This window comes from Prosopis cineraria, unplaced genomic scaffold, assembly GCF_029017545.1.
Source record: "Prosopis cineraria cultivar Desert tree isolate PC_DT_omini unplaced genomic scaffold, ASM2901754v1 PC7, whole genome shotgun sequence".
NCBI classification, from domain to species: domain Eukaryota; kingdom Viridiplantae; phylum Streptophyta; class Magnoliopsida; order Fabales; family Fabaceae; genus Prosopis; species Prosopis cineraria.
The window spans coordinates 18,658,612-18,672,410 of NW_026555338.1; the positions used below are offsets into that span (position 1 = coordinate 18,658,612).

Below are 13,799 nucleotides of genomic sequence, written 5' to 3' on the forward strand. Positions count from 1 at the left end.
CTATGCTTAATACTCCTAGTTGATTGGCCACCAATTAGATTAATGTTGGATTCACTTGATTGATACTTAAGATAACTAGGTCGAGTGTGGAATTTAAGTTAAATCATGTGAGAATTTGAAGTTTGCAAGTTGAATAGGTGATTTTATTAATGGGGCAAAGATACACTCATTAGTCTCACACTACATAAAATTTGCAACAAAAATTGGAGTCTAATTAGTTAATTAAGAGATTAAGAGATTAATTAAACTAAACACCTACTTGGAGACTTGAGAGAGCACTTGTGAGTAATTTAGTATTCTTAACTAGCATAATTCATCATTAAGAGCAAAATGTATAGGGGATTGATTGAGTATTATTGAAATATAAAAGGAGATATAAATAATCCTAAGTCTAATTACATTCAAAAAATTCTCTATCAATTTCTTTTCTAGTTTATTTTATACTTTTTGCATATTTAATGGATTTAACTTTGCCTATGTTTTATAGCTAGTCCTAAACCTGGATAAAGGAGGAGGGTTGTGTTGGGCCCTCAACAGCCAACGTAAAAATTTGTTGAATTACACATGGATATAAATAATAGATGTTTTTGTGGTAATGCTAGGTCGTTGCCCATAAGTAACGCGCTGCATGGCTCGAGTGTAGTGATAAGTGAGTTAGGGTCGCTGCATCGATGCTCGGATGTAGTGTTAAATGAGCAAGGGCTACCATGTTATTCTGGATCAGCTCGCCTAAAGAAGTTAGTTCATGTGAGCAAGATTAGACTTGGTACTTGGAATGTTAGGACCTTGATTGGTAAATTTGTGGAGGTGGTAGTAGTTATGATTCAAAGAAAAATTAATATTTTGTGCCTGTAGGAAACTAAATGGGCTGATAAACAAGCTAAGGATATATAAGGTTTCAAACTCTACTATATTGAGAAAGTAAACACATGTAATGGGGTGGGCATCATTGTCGATAAGGAGTGGTAGATGTTAACAAAATTGGGGATAGAATTATTTCCTTAAAATTGATCATCAGACGGGAGATTATCAATATTGTTAGGGCTTATACACCTCAAGTTGAAATAGAAGCCAATTTTAAAGAATTATTTTGGAAAGACTTGGAGGGGCTGATTGAAAGAAAACCACATAATGAAAAGATCTTTATTAGAGGAGACTTTAATGGACATGTTGGGAGGGAGATAGGTCATTATACGAGGATGCATGGTGGTTTGGGTTTTAGGGAACTAAATAATGAAGGACAGCATATCTTGGATTTCTCTTTGGCATATGATTTCAAGATTGCTAACACCTATTTTAAGAAGAGGGATGAGCATCTCATCACTTATAAAAGCAGAGCTTCAAAGTCATAGATTGATTTCTTTTTGGAAAGGAATGCGGACAGAAGACTTTGTAAAAACTGTAAGGTGATTCTTGGGGATGCTATTACGACATAACACAAGATCCTTGTCCTTGATGTATGTATTATGAGTAAAAACCAAAAGCGTCAATAAGTAATAACTCCAAGGATTAGGTGGTGGCAATTAAAAAGTGAAAAGAGAAAAGTCTCTTGGTTGAAGGAATTTGGGAGTGTCGAGGAAGTGCCAATACCTTCTGGGAGACTTGGCTGTGAAGGTAAGGAAGGTAAAAGAAGTTTTAGGAGAATCAAGAGGTTTTGGTCTGAGAGATAAGGAGTCTTAATAGTGGAATGATAGTGTACAGGAAAAAAATTAAGTATAAGAAGGAGTATTTCAAAGCCATTCATTTATGCAATAATGATGAAAATTAGAAAAAGTATCGTATGGCTAAAAGGAAATTAAGAGGGCTGTGAGTGAAGCTCATTCTAAAGTATTTGAAAAGTTCTATAATGGTCTTGGGATAAAGGATAGAGAATGAAAAATTTATAAGATTGCTAAGAGTAAGGAAAGAAAATCAAGAGATTTGAAACAAGGTGTATAAAGGATGAAGAGGGAAATGTTCTGGTCACAAAAAATGATATTAAAGATAGATGGGAGACATATTTTTCTAAGCTTTTCAATGATGATAGGGGCTCGTCAATTAACTTGGAATTTTTAGTAATTTCTGAAAGAGTGCAAAATTTGTCTTTTTATTGAAGAATACGAGCTTGGGAAGTGAGAGAGGCTCTTAAAAAATTAGCAAATGATAGAGCTAATGGACCTAATTGTATCCCTATTGAAATGTGAAAATATTTGGGTGAAGAAGGAGTGTAGTGGTTAACTAAGTTATTTAATGAGATCTTACAATCCAAGAGAATGCCGGATGATTGGAGGAGAAGCATCTTAGTTCCTATTTATAAAAATAAAGGAGATATTTAGAATTGTACTAACTACAAAGGGATTAAACTTATGACTCATATTATAAAATTATAGAAAAGAGCAATTGAACATAGGTTGAGATTGGAAACTAGGACTTCAAAGAATTAGTTTGGCTTCATGCTAGGGAGAGCGATTACAAAAGCGATTGATCTACTAAGGGGATTAATGGAAAAGTATTGATGTAAAGGCAAAGATTTAGATATGGTTTTCATTAATTTGGAAAAAGCTTATGATCGTATACCGAAAGAAATACTTTGGAAGGCTTTGGAAAAGAAGGGTGTCTGATTCCCTATATTCGAGCTATACAAGATATGTATGAGGGGGCAATAACTAGTATAAGAATGCTTGGTGGTGAAACAAAAGATTTTTCTATAAAGATTGGATTGCATCAAGGATCATCTTTGAATCCTTATTTGTTTGATCTAATGTTAGATGTTTTGACTGAGCATATTCAAGAGAAAATTCTTAAATGCATGCTTTTTGCATTCTTATTGCAGATACAAGAGAAGAAATAAATTATAAACTTGAGTTATGCAGAAAGACATTGGAGTCAAAAGGTTTTCACCTGAGTAGGAGTAAAACAAAATATTTATATTGTAATTTTGATAAAAGGATCAGTGAGTAGTAACTTGAAAGTGAAATTGGGTGATCATACCATATCTCAAGTGAAAAATTTTAGATATTTGGAGTAATTGTTCAACAAAATGGAGACATTGATGGAGATATTATACATAGGATACAAGTGGGGAGATTTAATTGGAGAAAGGTTAAAGGAGTTATTTGCGATCGTAAGGTACCTAATAAGTTTAACGGAAAGTTTTATCGAAATGCTAGAAGACCAGCAATTTTATATGGTAGTGAATGTTGGGTTTTGACGGGACAGCAAAAGCATAAAGTTGAAGTAGCAGAGATGAGAATGTTGAGATGGATGTGTGGATATACACATAAAGACAAATTTTGAAATGAGCAAATACAAGAAAAGTGGGTGTGGCACCTATTGAAAAAAATGGTAGAAAATCATTTGAGGTGGTTCAGACATGTACAAAGAAAACCACGGGAGGTACCTGTGAAGAGAGTGGAATATATGACTTTGAGTCGTATCAAGAAGGGTGGAAAAAGATCAAAGAGAACACTTTTGAAGGTTGTTAAATGAGACCTTTTAATTAATAATATTCCTAAAAACTTAATAAATAATAGAAAACAATGGCATATATAATCCATGTAGCTGACCCTCACTTAGTGGGATAAGGCTTGTTATTGTTGTTGTTATACTTTTGGATTTACTCAACTTAATTGAATTTGCAATGTATTTTGTTTGACCAAATTTTTAACACAAATCTCTATAGAAATAATACTTTTTTTCACTCTATATTACTTGTCATAACTTGTGCATTTGCAGAGCGCAACAAATTAAGAACTCTAGAACATTAAAAAGAGAAACTTAATTGAAACTTCATAACACTTGGATTTGGCATTGTACTCTGAAAACCTCTTAGAGATCTCATACCAAATGTGTCCTTTTTTTTTACTTAGAAATATGATATTGAAAGAAATATTTTTTTTATTTGCATTTTTAGCATGATAAGAGTTAAGGGGGGGAACATTTCCCACATTTCCCCCTTTTTTGTTAAGGAAAAATTATATCCGAATCCCTCACAACGTAACACAGTTAAATACTGCAACGTTTATTAGCAACCAAAAGTAAGCGGTATTTAATTGTGTTGAGGGATGTAAGCGTAATTTCCCTTTTTATTTTATTAAATTGTATTTGTAGCCTAAGCATCATGAAAGAACTAGAACATATAAAAATTGTATTTGTAGCCTACGCATCATGAAAGAACTCGAACAAATAAAACTAAGTCCAAATAGGGAATGAAATTACTACAGTCTTACATAGAGCTCTATTATTGGTATAAAAATATGGTAATTAAGCCAAAAAACATAAAAGAAAGGAAAATGCTCTAAATCATATTAAGATCCTATGTTTGATTCTATTTTATGTCTGAGCAAATTAAAGTGTGAATTATTATATTAAAGTTCAACATTCCAAACAGCTCCTTCTCCTTCACCACAAGATTTGTGTATGTCCTTCATTTTCTCCACTGACTTGCAAATGCCACTGCATGACCAATCAAATGACGCCACGCATACATTCCCCGCTCTTGCCTTCCAATCACAGTCTGTATACATAAACATATTTTTAATGTTAATTATTGAAGAGTAAATGAAAATTGACTTTAATTAATAATTAATGAAATTAAAATATGTCGTTGAGGTATTGAATTTAAAGAGAAATCACCAGCTGTTTTCTCACAATAGATAGAGCTGAATCTCTCTCTCTCTCTCTCTCTCTCTCTCTCTCTCTCTCTCTCTCACGCACACAATAATATTAATAATAATAAATTGCTTTTGCTTTAACGTGGGAGGCATATTCAAAAAATTCAACACATACTTTTTGCTTAAAATGTAACATATTTATATATATATATATATATACAGTTTACCAAAACAAAAAATTGTAACACACATACATGCATACATAGATATATATAAACAATTATTGTAATTTAATATAATTTATTTTTTTAAAAAAAAACATTCTTTCATTTACGAATTATGCCAAACGGGTCCACCCTAATTCTTTACCTAAAAAGCGTACATGTTCTTTTTCTTTTTCCGTTCCTTTTTTTCCCCTAAAGGGCATTTATTTTCCTGTTTGAACAAAACAATCAGTATAAATGGCATGAGCATGCCAAAAAGCCACCATTTTTTCATTTAAAAAAATAACAATAAGATTACCAAAAAATTGTGCACTTTATAAAAGTATTTTGGAATAAATGAAGAAAACATCATTAATACTAATAATGAAAAAAATTCAAATACAAAAACAAACAAAAGAAGCATCTCATATGCAAGGGGTGAAATATCATTCACGTGTGTGTTTTCATTTGGCTTAATCATACTATAAATATCATTGAACAAAATAAATTATGCTATGAAATCGAAAATAAATATAAATTATTAGAAGTGATATGGTTTAGGTGGTTATAAATAAAACAACTTCTAACTTTATACTTCGTGCAATGCACAAGGCACAAGATCTTATTAGAAGTAAATAAATAATTTGGATTTTCAATTATATGAAATTAATATCAGTGAATTTCTGTCAAATTTGCATTTTTAAAGAAGAAAGAGAAATTTTTATGTTTTATAAAAACTAATAAAATAATAAATGCTAAAAGAGACAAACTTTATAGAAATTCACATATTTCAATTTGAGATTAGTTAAATCCATAAAATTTGATGGCTAACCTGGAGGAGTTCCACAACACATAGAACGTTCATCAATATGTTGAACCTCTAGGCCAAATAACCATGAGCCTAAACTTACGTCCTCATTTGCATATCTGTGAAGTATAGGCCTGCCAATTATATGACTTTATTAATGACTATATATATATATATCACTAATTAATAACAAGAAAATTATTTAATCAATTTTAAAAATTTAGCAAAATTCACAGTGAAATTTTCAAAGTCTCACATGACTTATTTTTCCTTCTACCTCAAAGTTAAAGAGATTATTTTGTATGGTTTTGCTTTATTTATGTATGATTTTATAATTGCTTTGATTTTTGCGTCTTTCCCACTTTATAAACTTGTGAAATTAAAACCATTTCTTATTGGTTTATGAGAACATAAGAAACCATGCATTTAATGCTTTTAAGAATATCTTTTGAAAATAATATATAAATTTCCAATTTTGCTTACATGTCAAATAATTATCAACGCCTGAATTTTTATTTTATTTTGTTGATAAATATGAAAATTATATTTTGATTAAAAAAACTTACAAAAAAGAGAGATGAAATGTAATTTAGAAGACTAATAAATAAAGAAACCAAACTATGGCAAATTGGGAATCATCAAATTTGGGTGATGTAAAATAAATATAATTTAATTTCAACTACTATTCTTTAAGAAAATTGTAATAATGATTCAATTTAATGTACGTACGTATATGTACATGTATACGTATGTAATATTTGACCCGAACGAGTTCTATAAAATGTGCATATATATAATTATGACTGTGGAGAATTCATTACTATACTCACCAATTGATGGAAATATAAGTTGCAAGATCCTTAGAGATGGCATAGATTTGGCCAGTGGCATGCCTGAAATACTTGTTTCCTTCTTCTCCAAATTTCCAGTGCTCAGGCTCATGGTACTTAACCCCTCTGATCATACACAATTCAAACCCAAATTAATAACCCAATTAAAATAAACAAATTAATTTAGCATATTGAAGAAAAAGAAGAAGAAGAAATACTCACTTTTGATGTAGAACAGGACCAGATTTCATGCAGCCAATATAAACCCTAGGTCTTGATCGGTATTTAGCAAGTGTACTTACTAGCATACCTTCAAAAAAAAAAAAACAAAGAAGAAGCAACATTCACATTCACATGTAATTAAGGGACTTCACGGATTCATTTTTGAGGAAAAATAAAACTGAACAAAACCAATTGGTTCACCAAAACTTGAGATCTTTTTGGCTCTTTTATATAATTGGTTTTGTTTGGTTTTTGAGCGGTCCGGTTTGGTTTTGTTTAGATTTATATCATGTTTGAAATTTTTTTGTAAGATATTTTTCATAATCTATATATGTAAATATTCATTAATAATTTTTTACTTTAATTACTATTTTCAACAACAAAAATCATGAGAATAAAAGAATATTTTTAATAATTAATTAGCACATTTACCCATTAAAAACTAATACGTTACCTACTTATTTTAAACATACTTGATTATAAATTTAAAAAATTATTAAAAACAATTATAGACAAACATTTGGTTAATTTTAACTGATTTTTTTACTATATACAAATAAATAAATTTAGGAAAGAGGAAAAATTCAAGAAAATTTATAAAAAAAATAAAATAAATATAATAAGGATTTGTTTGATTTGTTCAAGTCTCAAAAATCAAATACCTACACCAAACTGAACTGATCAATTTTATTAAAAAAGAAAACCAAACCTTATTTATGATCAGGTTTGATCGGTTTATGACATATATTTAAACTCCTTGTAATGCACAAGACTCAAGATAGATACCGATATTCAAGTGGATGTCATCGTCGACTTTCATGTAGAACTCGGCGTCCCACAGGGAAACGACGGTGGAGAAATAGAGACGAGTCTTGGAAGAGAGCTCATGGTAGCCCTCAACATGATCAAGTCTGAGAAAGTCTTTGTATTGAGCTTCTTCTTCGTCTATGCCTTTGTCTAGAATCCCTCCTGGTGTTGCACTGTGCCCTATCATGAACCTTATCACTATTCCCTTCTTCTTCTCCATTTCCTTCAACTCATTACCTATAATATTTATGTACCAAATCATTCACTTAATATATATTTCTATATTATGTGGTCCTCACTTGGCTTCTTTTATATATATATATGTATGTATGTATGTATGTATGTATGTATGTATGTACGTATGCAATCTCAGCTCCATAATATTACTCAATAATAAAGATTGTTGTAGTAAAAAAAAAAATGGGATTTTCCTTGGTTTTAAGTTAAATACGTGCGTGCGTGGGTGGGTGGGTGTGAGTTTGAGTTAATTTATATATTGATTGAGATTAAGTTTCTCCTCGATTTATTTTATAGCGACACATATTCCAAAATTAAAATGTGTATATATTATTGAATTTATTTACCTATTTTATATTCAATATGCATTTAATTTTTTTCCTATTTTTATGCTTTCAGACTTTTTTTAAAAAAAATTTGGGTTTAAAAATGACGTCTATTTGATAACCAAATAGAGGTATTTTGGAAGCCTTAGAGTTAGAATATTAAATAAGGTGATGGTGTGTACCTATCATCTCTCTAGAGTCATTGATTGTTAATAATAATGTTCATCTTTAGGCGTCTTTTTGAAGCATATTGATATATATATATATATATATATTTGTATGAGATTGAAATAAACTTAAAATGGAATTAATTAAAAACTTTATTGACAGAAACTTTTCTACTATAACTCAAAAGTAATTATAGGTCAAAATATATATATATATATATATATATCATATATTCTGTTTTATATGATATAATCAAATTAAAGATTACTACTACTATTATTACTTCCTCCGTTCAAAATATTTTAGTTAATTATTAAATAGTCTAGATTGTAATAAATATAACCAATATATATACACTTTTATTAATTCTCATATTATCTCTTAGATTTTTTTTTCATATATTCATGAGTTAATAAGGAACAAAATTATTAAAAGTAATTAATATTATATACAGGAATGTGAAACTAACAATCATCGTTTAAATACATGTGCACTTCGAATATGAAAATTACATTAATGAAATAATTAATTAATTAGTATTAATGGTAAAATTTTACCTGTAGGCATCCATGTTTGTCGAAGTGAATCTCGTCGTTGCTTGCTGCTAAAGGCTGTATTAATTCCAATAACCACAAAAGCTTTCTGTCTATTCTTATTTTTATTGTTATTATTTTGGCTTATTCTACGTGCTGCTGCTAGTTCCATTTCCAGTGTTGAAACTGCCTTATCCAGTGACCTATTATTGTACAACAAATTAATTAATCAATTAACTCTATATATTTCTATCACTACTATATATATATATGTTTAGGGAAAAATAAAATATATTTAAACAAGTAATAAAAATAGTATAATATGTGCTGTAATGTTGATTCGTTTTAAATCTTACTGTATAGCTTGATGCGTCTTCGAAACTTCCTCCAGAACATCTCCAGGCTTTCCTTCAGACAATTTCTGGAAAGAAAGAATTTAAAAAAAATATTTTTTCACTCACAAACTAAATAATCTAGAAATTGTTACAAAACTAGCAAATTTACTTAAATCTCATAGTGTTATTTAATAACTAATGAAAAAAATGTGCCAAAATAATCATGATGCGATGAATTATTTATAAGATATTTAAGCGCTAGCTTCTTCAGTTATTTTACAATATTAAGAAATCTTATATATGGTAAGCATACAACAGCATACAACAAACTACTTATATGAATTAATTTCTTCAGAAGTTATAAGTACTAATTAATTAATTACCCGCTTGTGATCGCAGCCTTGTGCTGTTGCTACCACCGGCACCGGGATTTCGACGGTAGACGAACGGGTCCAAATCTGGGTGGTGAATAGGGTTCCGGCGAGGAAACAGACGATGCTCAAGAAGAGAATGGTCTTGCATGAAAATGGCTTCCCTCTCATCTTCTTGATATTGTTGTTGTGATGATTATAATAATCACCAAGTTGATGTTGATGATGATGATGATGCCAAGGCCACAAGGAGACAATGCAATTCTGTAATGACGATCCTGCAATCAGTTTATGTCTCTGATCTGATGGCAGCACCTTGACGTTAATTAGAGCCTTGGTGTGAGTTTTCATGGAAAAGAAAAGAAAGAGCAGAGAAAATCTGAGAAAAATGATGATGAAGAAGAAGATGATCTCGTAGATCAGTGAAGATCAAACATAAGAAAGTTATGGTCTCTTTATAATAAGGTACTTTATTACGGTGCAATATATATATATATAGACACATACATACACACACGCGATGTGGGATGTGAAGAACTTGATTGATTAGGTAGAATAAAACAAAACTTGTGAGCTATATACTATAAAATGCAAAACCCATATGATATTTCTTGTGTGTGTTTGTATTTTTAATAGAATCAAGGTCAAGTGCACATTTTAGAGATGTGCCACATATGCACATTTGATCTAGACTGTCTACATTTAGGAATTTTTCTTTAGGAGAATCACAATAAAGTCCTAAAAGAATGAATTTATGATGGTTAAGATCCTAATAAAATTTCTGAAAAAATTAATTGTAAATATTGATTCGGACAATTATAAATTTAAAAATTTTAATTGCAAATAAGACATTTAAATTTTAAATAGAAAAAACATAATTTTGGGTCACCGCACTGTGCTCGAGTTTTGCCATAAATTTTTACAAATTTTTCGGTGTTCGAGATCCCTATAACACCGCTCATGACCTTTGTCCTAAGGTCCTTACACTTTTATTGCTTCATGATTGGTGTTATAGGAACCTAGCATACCAAAAACCAAAAGTGTAGAAATTTAAAATATTAAAAAAAAAGTGCAATGACCTATAACCAAACTCAAACAAAGTACGAGGACTTAAAGTTATATTTTTCCTTCTAAATATAATGCTGATCAATTTGTAGTTGGGATTCTTGTTTGCAAATGTTTGAATTAATATTTAAATTTTTTTTCACAAATTTTTATCAAGGACCTATCTCCCTATTTTGAGACTTTATTGTCATTCTCCCATTTTTTTTTACTATTAAATTTTCATATTTTAATTCAATCGGTAAAACTATCATATCTTAATTAATTTTAACCTTCATCTTCTTTTATTTCTGAATAAAAAAAATTAAATGAGTTGAATTTCAGAAACTCAGTGGGAACTGGCCGGGGTGCAAGGTTAGCCTCATATTAAAAGATATATATGACATGTTTCCTTACCAACTAGACAACATTAATTGACTTTAAATTTCAACTTTTACTCAAAAAAAAAAAAAGAGTATCTTTTACAGCACCATTTGAGCAACGCCTAAAATGTGAGTCTTGATGGAAGATCCACGTTAATTAAGATATACATATATATATATATATATATATATAGCGTTTCCTTATTAGGATCGTAATTACCCACTGTGAATATATAATAATAAATAGTTGGTAACATGAAATACCATAATATTGTTTTTCACAGAAAGGAGAAAAAACCTTCTATAGACAAAAATATTGATAACTTAAATTGAAAAATATAAAAGTACTTAAACTATCTAAAAAAAATATGGAAAAACACAACAATAAGTCCATTTATTTTGATTGTATTTTATTTTTAGTCCCTATAGTTTTATTTCATTACTTCTAGTCTCTTTCGTTTGATCAATCAACAACATTAGTCCTCATAGTTTTAAAAATACACATAAAAACATGAAATAGTATTGATGGAAATAATTTCACTGTGACTCTACTAATTAACCCCTTTGCTGACATAGTAAAAATATGTGATGACATGAAAATAAATTAACCATGTATAATAAAAAACATAAGAGGTATATGGTAATAAGTTTTACATACATATATACATACATACATATACGTTCACACACACACATATGGCTTAAATGAAACATGAGAGGCAAAGATGAGATTAAGTACACATGTTAGCACAATTAATTATGTTAGTGGCAATTCAAGATTATGTTCATTTTTAAAACTACAAGGACTAGCATTGCACATGGATCAAATTAAAGTGACTAGGAATAATGAAATAAAATTATAAGAATTAAAACAAAATGCAATCAAAGCATAGGAATCTATTGTTGTATTTTCCCATAAGTAGATATAAAACTATCTAAAGACATTTACCAATCTGGATTAAGACATACTAATGTACGAAGGAAAATTGGGAAACGCAACTTTCAAGACCTCAAGCCATCAATTTTTTATAGGCTTATTTTTAGCAAAGAAACAAGTAGGTCATGATCATGTCATGTTATCACATGTGGGATGTTGATTAAAAAGATATTAATCAATTATAAAAATTTAAATCACATCTTCGCAAAAAACATATATAGAATATGTGAAGAACATGTCAAAATCTTTTGACTTATTAGAGAATTCTTGTGTATTCCAAATTTGGTTCCAAGATGGAAATTATTGAATAGATTATTAATATAAAATCTTAAGAAACACAAGTAAATAGTTTGTTGTGTAAGGATATGATCTAATTACAATATGCTTTTCTCATAAATGCATAAATTTTTATTGTCATGAAACACAAACTTTTAGTTTCTTTCTTTATAAAATATAATATTTTTAAATCTTATAATTTAACTTAACTTTTATACGATACTTATAAATTATAATTCAAAAATTCACATATCAAAAAACTTCGTTTAGTTCCCATTATTAAAACTTTGTAAACTTTTATTAAGTTTTGTTTATATAACTAATTGTACTTTATCTTAAATTCTTAATACGATAAATACTTATAATTTATTACAACCAAGGCAGTAAAAATAATGAAACAAAATTAACTTACATATATAACAAAATATTGTGTGTGTAATGGAAAAGACTAAATTAATTAAAAACCCTTAAATAATATATCTTTCTTATAACTCCACAGAAATGAATGCCAATAAAATACTTAAAAAAAAATGGGTTATCCACGGCTGTTCCAATGCTGCTGTTGATAACTCTAAATTTTATATAATTTTTTGTTTTATTATTTTTTATGTTAAGAGAAACATGGCCCAAAATAAAAATAATTGTTATATATAAAACTTTAAAAATAAAAATTAATACAAAAATTAAAAAAAACACACCACACAAATAATAAGGCAAATTAAATATGGACAAGAGAACACAAGCCAATTGTAACAAAAAAGAAATCAGAGAGATATAAAAATCCAGGATATATAATAATTAATATCATAATAAAAATGAAGATACAATCCAAAAGATAACTTTATCAAAAGTACGTAAAACCCCAAAAAAAGAAAAAACAGAGAAAAGATTTGTGATGAAAGAAGCTGCTCAATGAATCCTAGGGACCACACTACATAGTACATTGATGATTCCTTAGAATCACTACTCTCAAAGAGAATTCCATCCACTAGTTGACAAAGCTGAATCAATTTATTCTGTAATTTTAAATTCAAATTCTGAGATATACATTAAATAAATATATATCAAAAACATTCTCAAGATATTCATGAAACTGTTATTAGGAATAATGGTTTCACACAGTAAAATTTGGATCAATTTGAGCAAGAGATGATAATATCCCCGAATTTTCCAAAATATTGAAGGACGGAATGAAAAAAGAATTCCATCAACTAGTAAAAATCCAAGACTCGATCCAACTAGTCAAAATTCAATTTGGCTATCAAAAATCAGTTTCGTTGGTATTGCTGGAAAAGCAATGTTTAAAATTATAACTTCAATTGAGCGAAGGAAAAAAAATACTAGATTTAAATAAATACAAAGTAAATTGATGAAATTGCATACCTGGAAATGGGATGTGAGGTTGCAGGATCATGGAAAAATTTATATGGAAATGGTTAATTTTCTGTAATTAGATTTCTTTAAAAGTAAAGTACTGACCCATCATGATGATATTCTCAAGCCAACTTTCTATTTGTGTGATTAATTATAGTCATAAGGTATGTTTGTATTGCTTGAAAAAATATTGGTAGTTTGATCATGCAGTTTTCATGTTTCAACAAATTAATATGTTTTAACAGAAAAGACCTTCCTCACTTTGTGTGTGAAATTTGGCTTCTCTTCATAAACTAAGAAAATTTTACTTTTTACTTCATTTGGTTTATACAATTTTAATATTTTAGAAACTATAT

The 13,799-nt window shown here is 29.1% G+C and overlaps 1 protein-coding gene across 4 annotated transcripts; it reads right to left on the minus strand.

Moving 5' to 3' along the window:
* Positions 1-4,207: 4,207 nt before the first annotated feature.
* LOC129314841 (probable beta-1,3-galactosyltransferase 8) lies at positions 4,208-13,540 on the minus strand. 4 transcript variants are annotated; one of them, XM_054958283.1, is made up of 9 exons: positions 13,453-13,540; positions 9,445-9,747; positions 9,083-9,147; positions 8,751-8,929; positions 7,442-7,699; positions 6,656-6,743; positions 6,434-6,559; positions 5,628-5,737; positions 4,208-4,495 (listed from the first exon to the last, which is right to left on the minus strand). In XM_054958283.1, exons 2-9 carry the CDS (start codon positions 9,601-9,603, stop codon positions 4,347-4,349), a joined length of 1,134 nt encoding a protein of 377 aa, XP_054814258.1. In that variant the 5' UTR covers positions 9,604-9,747; positions 13,453-13,540; the 3' UTR covers positions 4,208-4,346. The 4 variants fall into 4 exon arrangements, with proteins under 4 accessions (XP_054814258.1, XP_054814257.1, XP_054814256.1 ...); XM_054958282.1 differs by having other exon boundaries at positions 9,445-9,765; positions 13,453-13,525; XM_054958281.1 differs by having other exon boundaries at positions 9,445-9,734; positions 13,453-13,509.
* Between the last annotated feature and the right edge of the window lie 259 nt (positions 13,541-13,799).

Bases quoted from the DNA above. Each gene is read 5' to 3' on its own strand.
- LOC129314841 (XM_054958280.1), bottom strand. From the start codon at position 9,783: ATGAAAACTCACACCAAGGCTCTAATTAACGTCAAGGTGCTGCCATCA. The intron at 9,148-9,444 runs GTAATTAATTAA...CTTTCTTTCCAG, and splicing joins AAGGCTGCGATCACAAGCGG to AAATTGTCTGAAGGAAAGCC. The intron at 6,560-6,655 runs GTGAGTATTTCT...GTGTATGATCAG, and splicing joins GGTCCTGTTCTACATCAAAA to AGGGGTTAAGTACCATGAGC.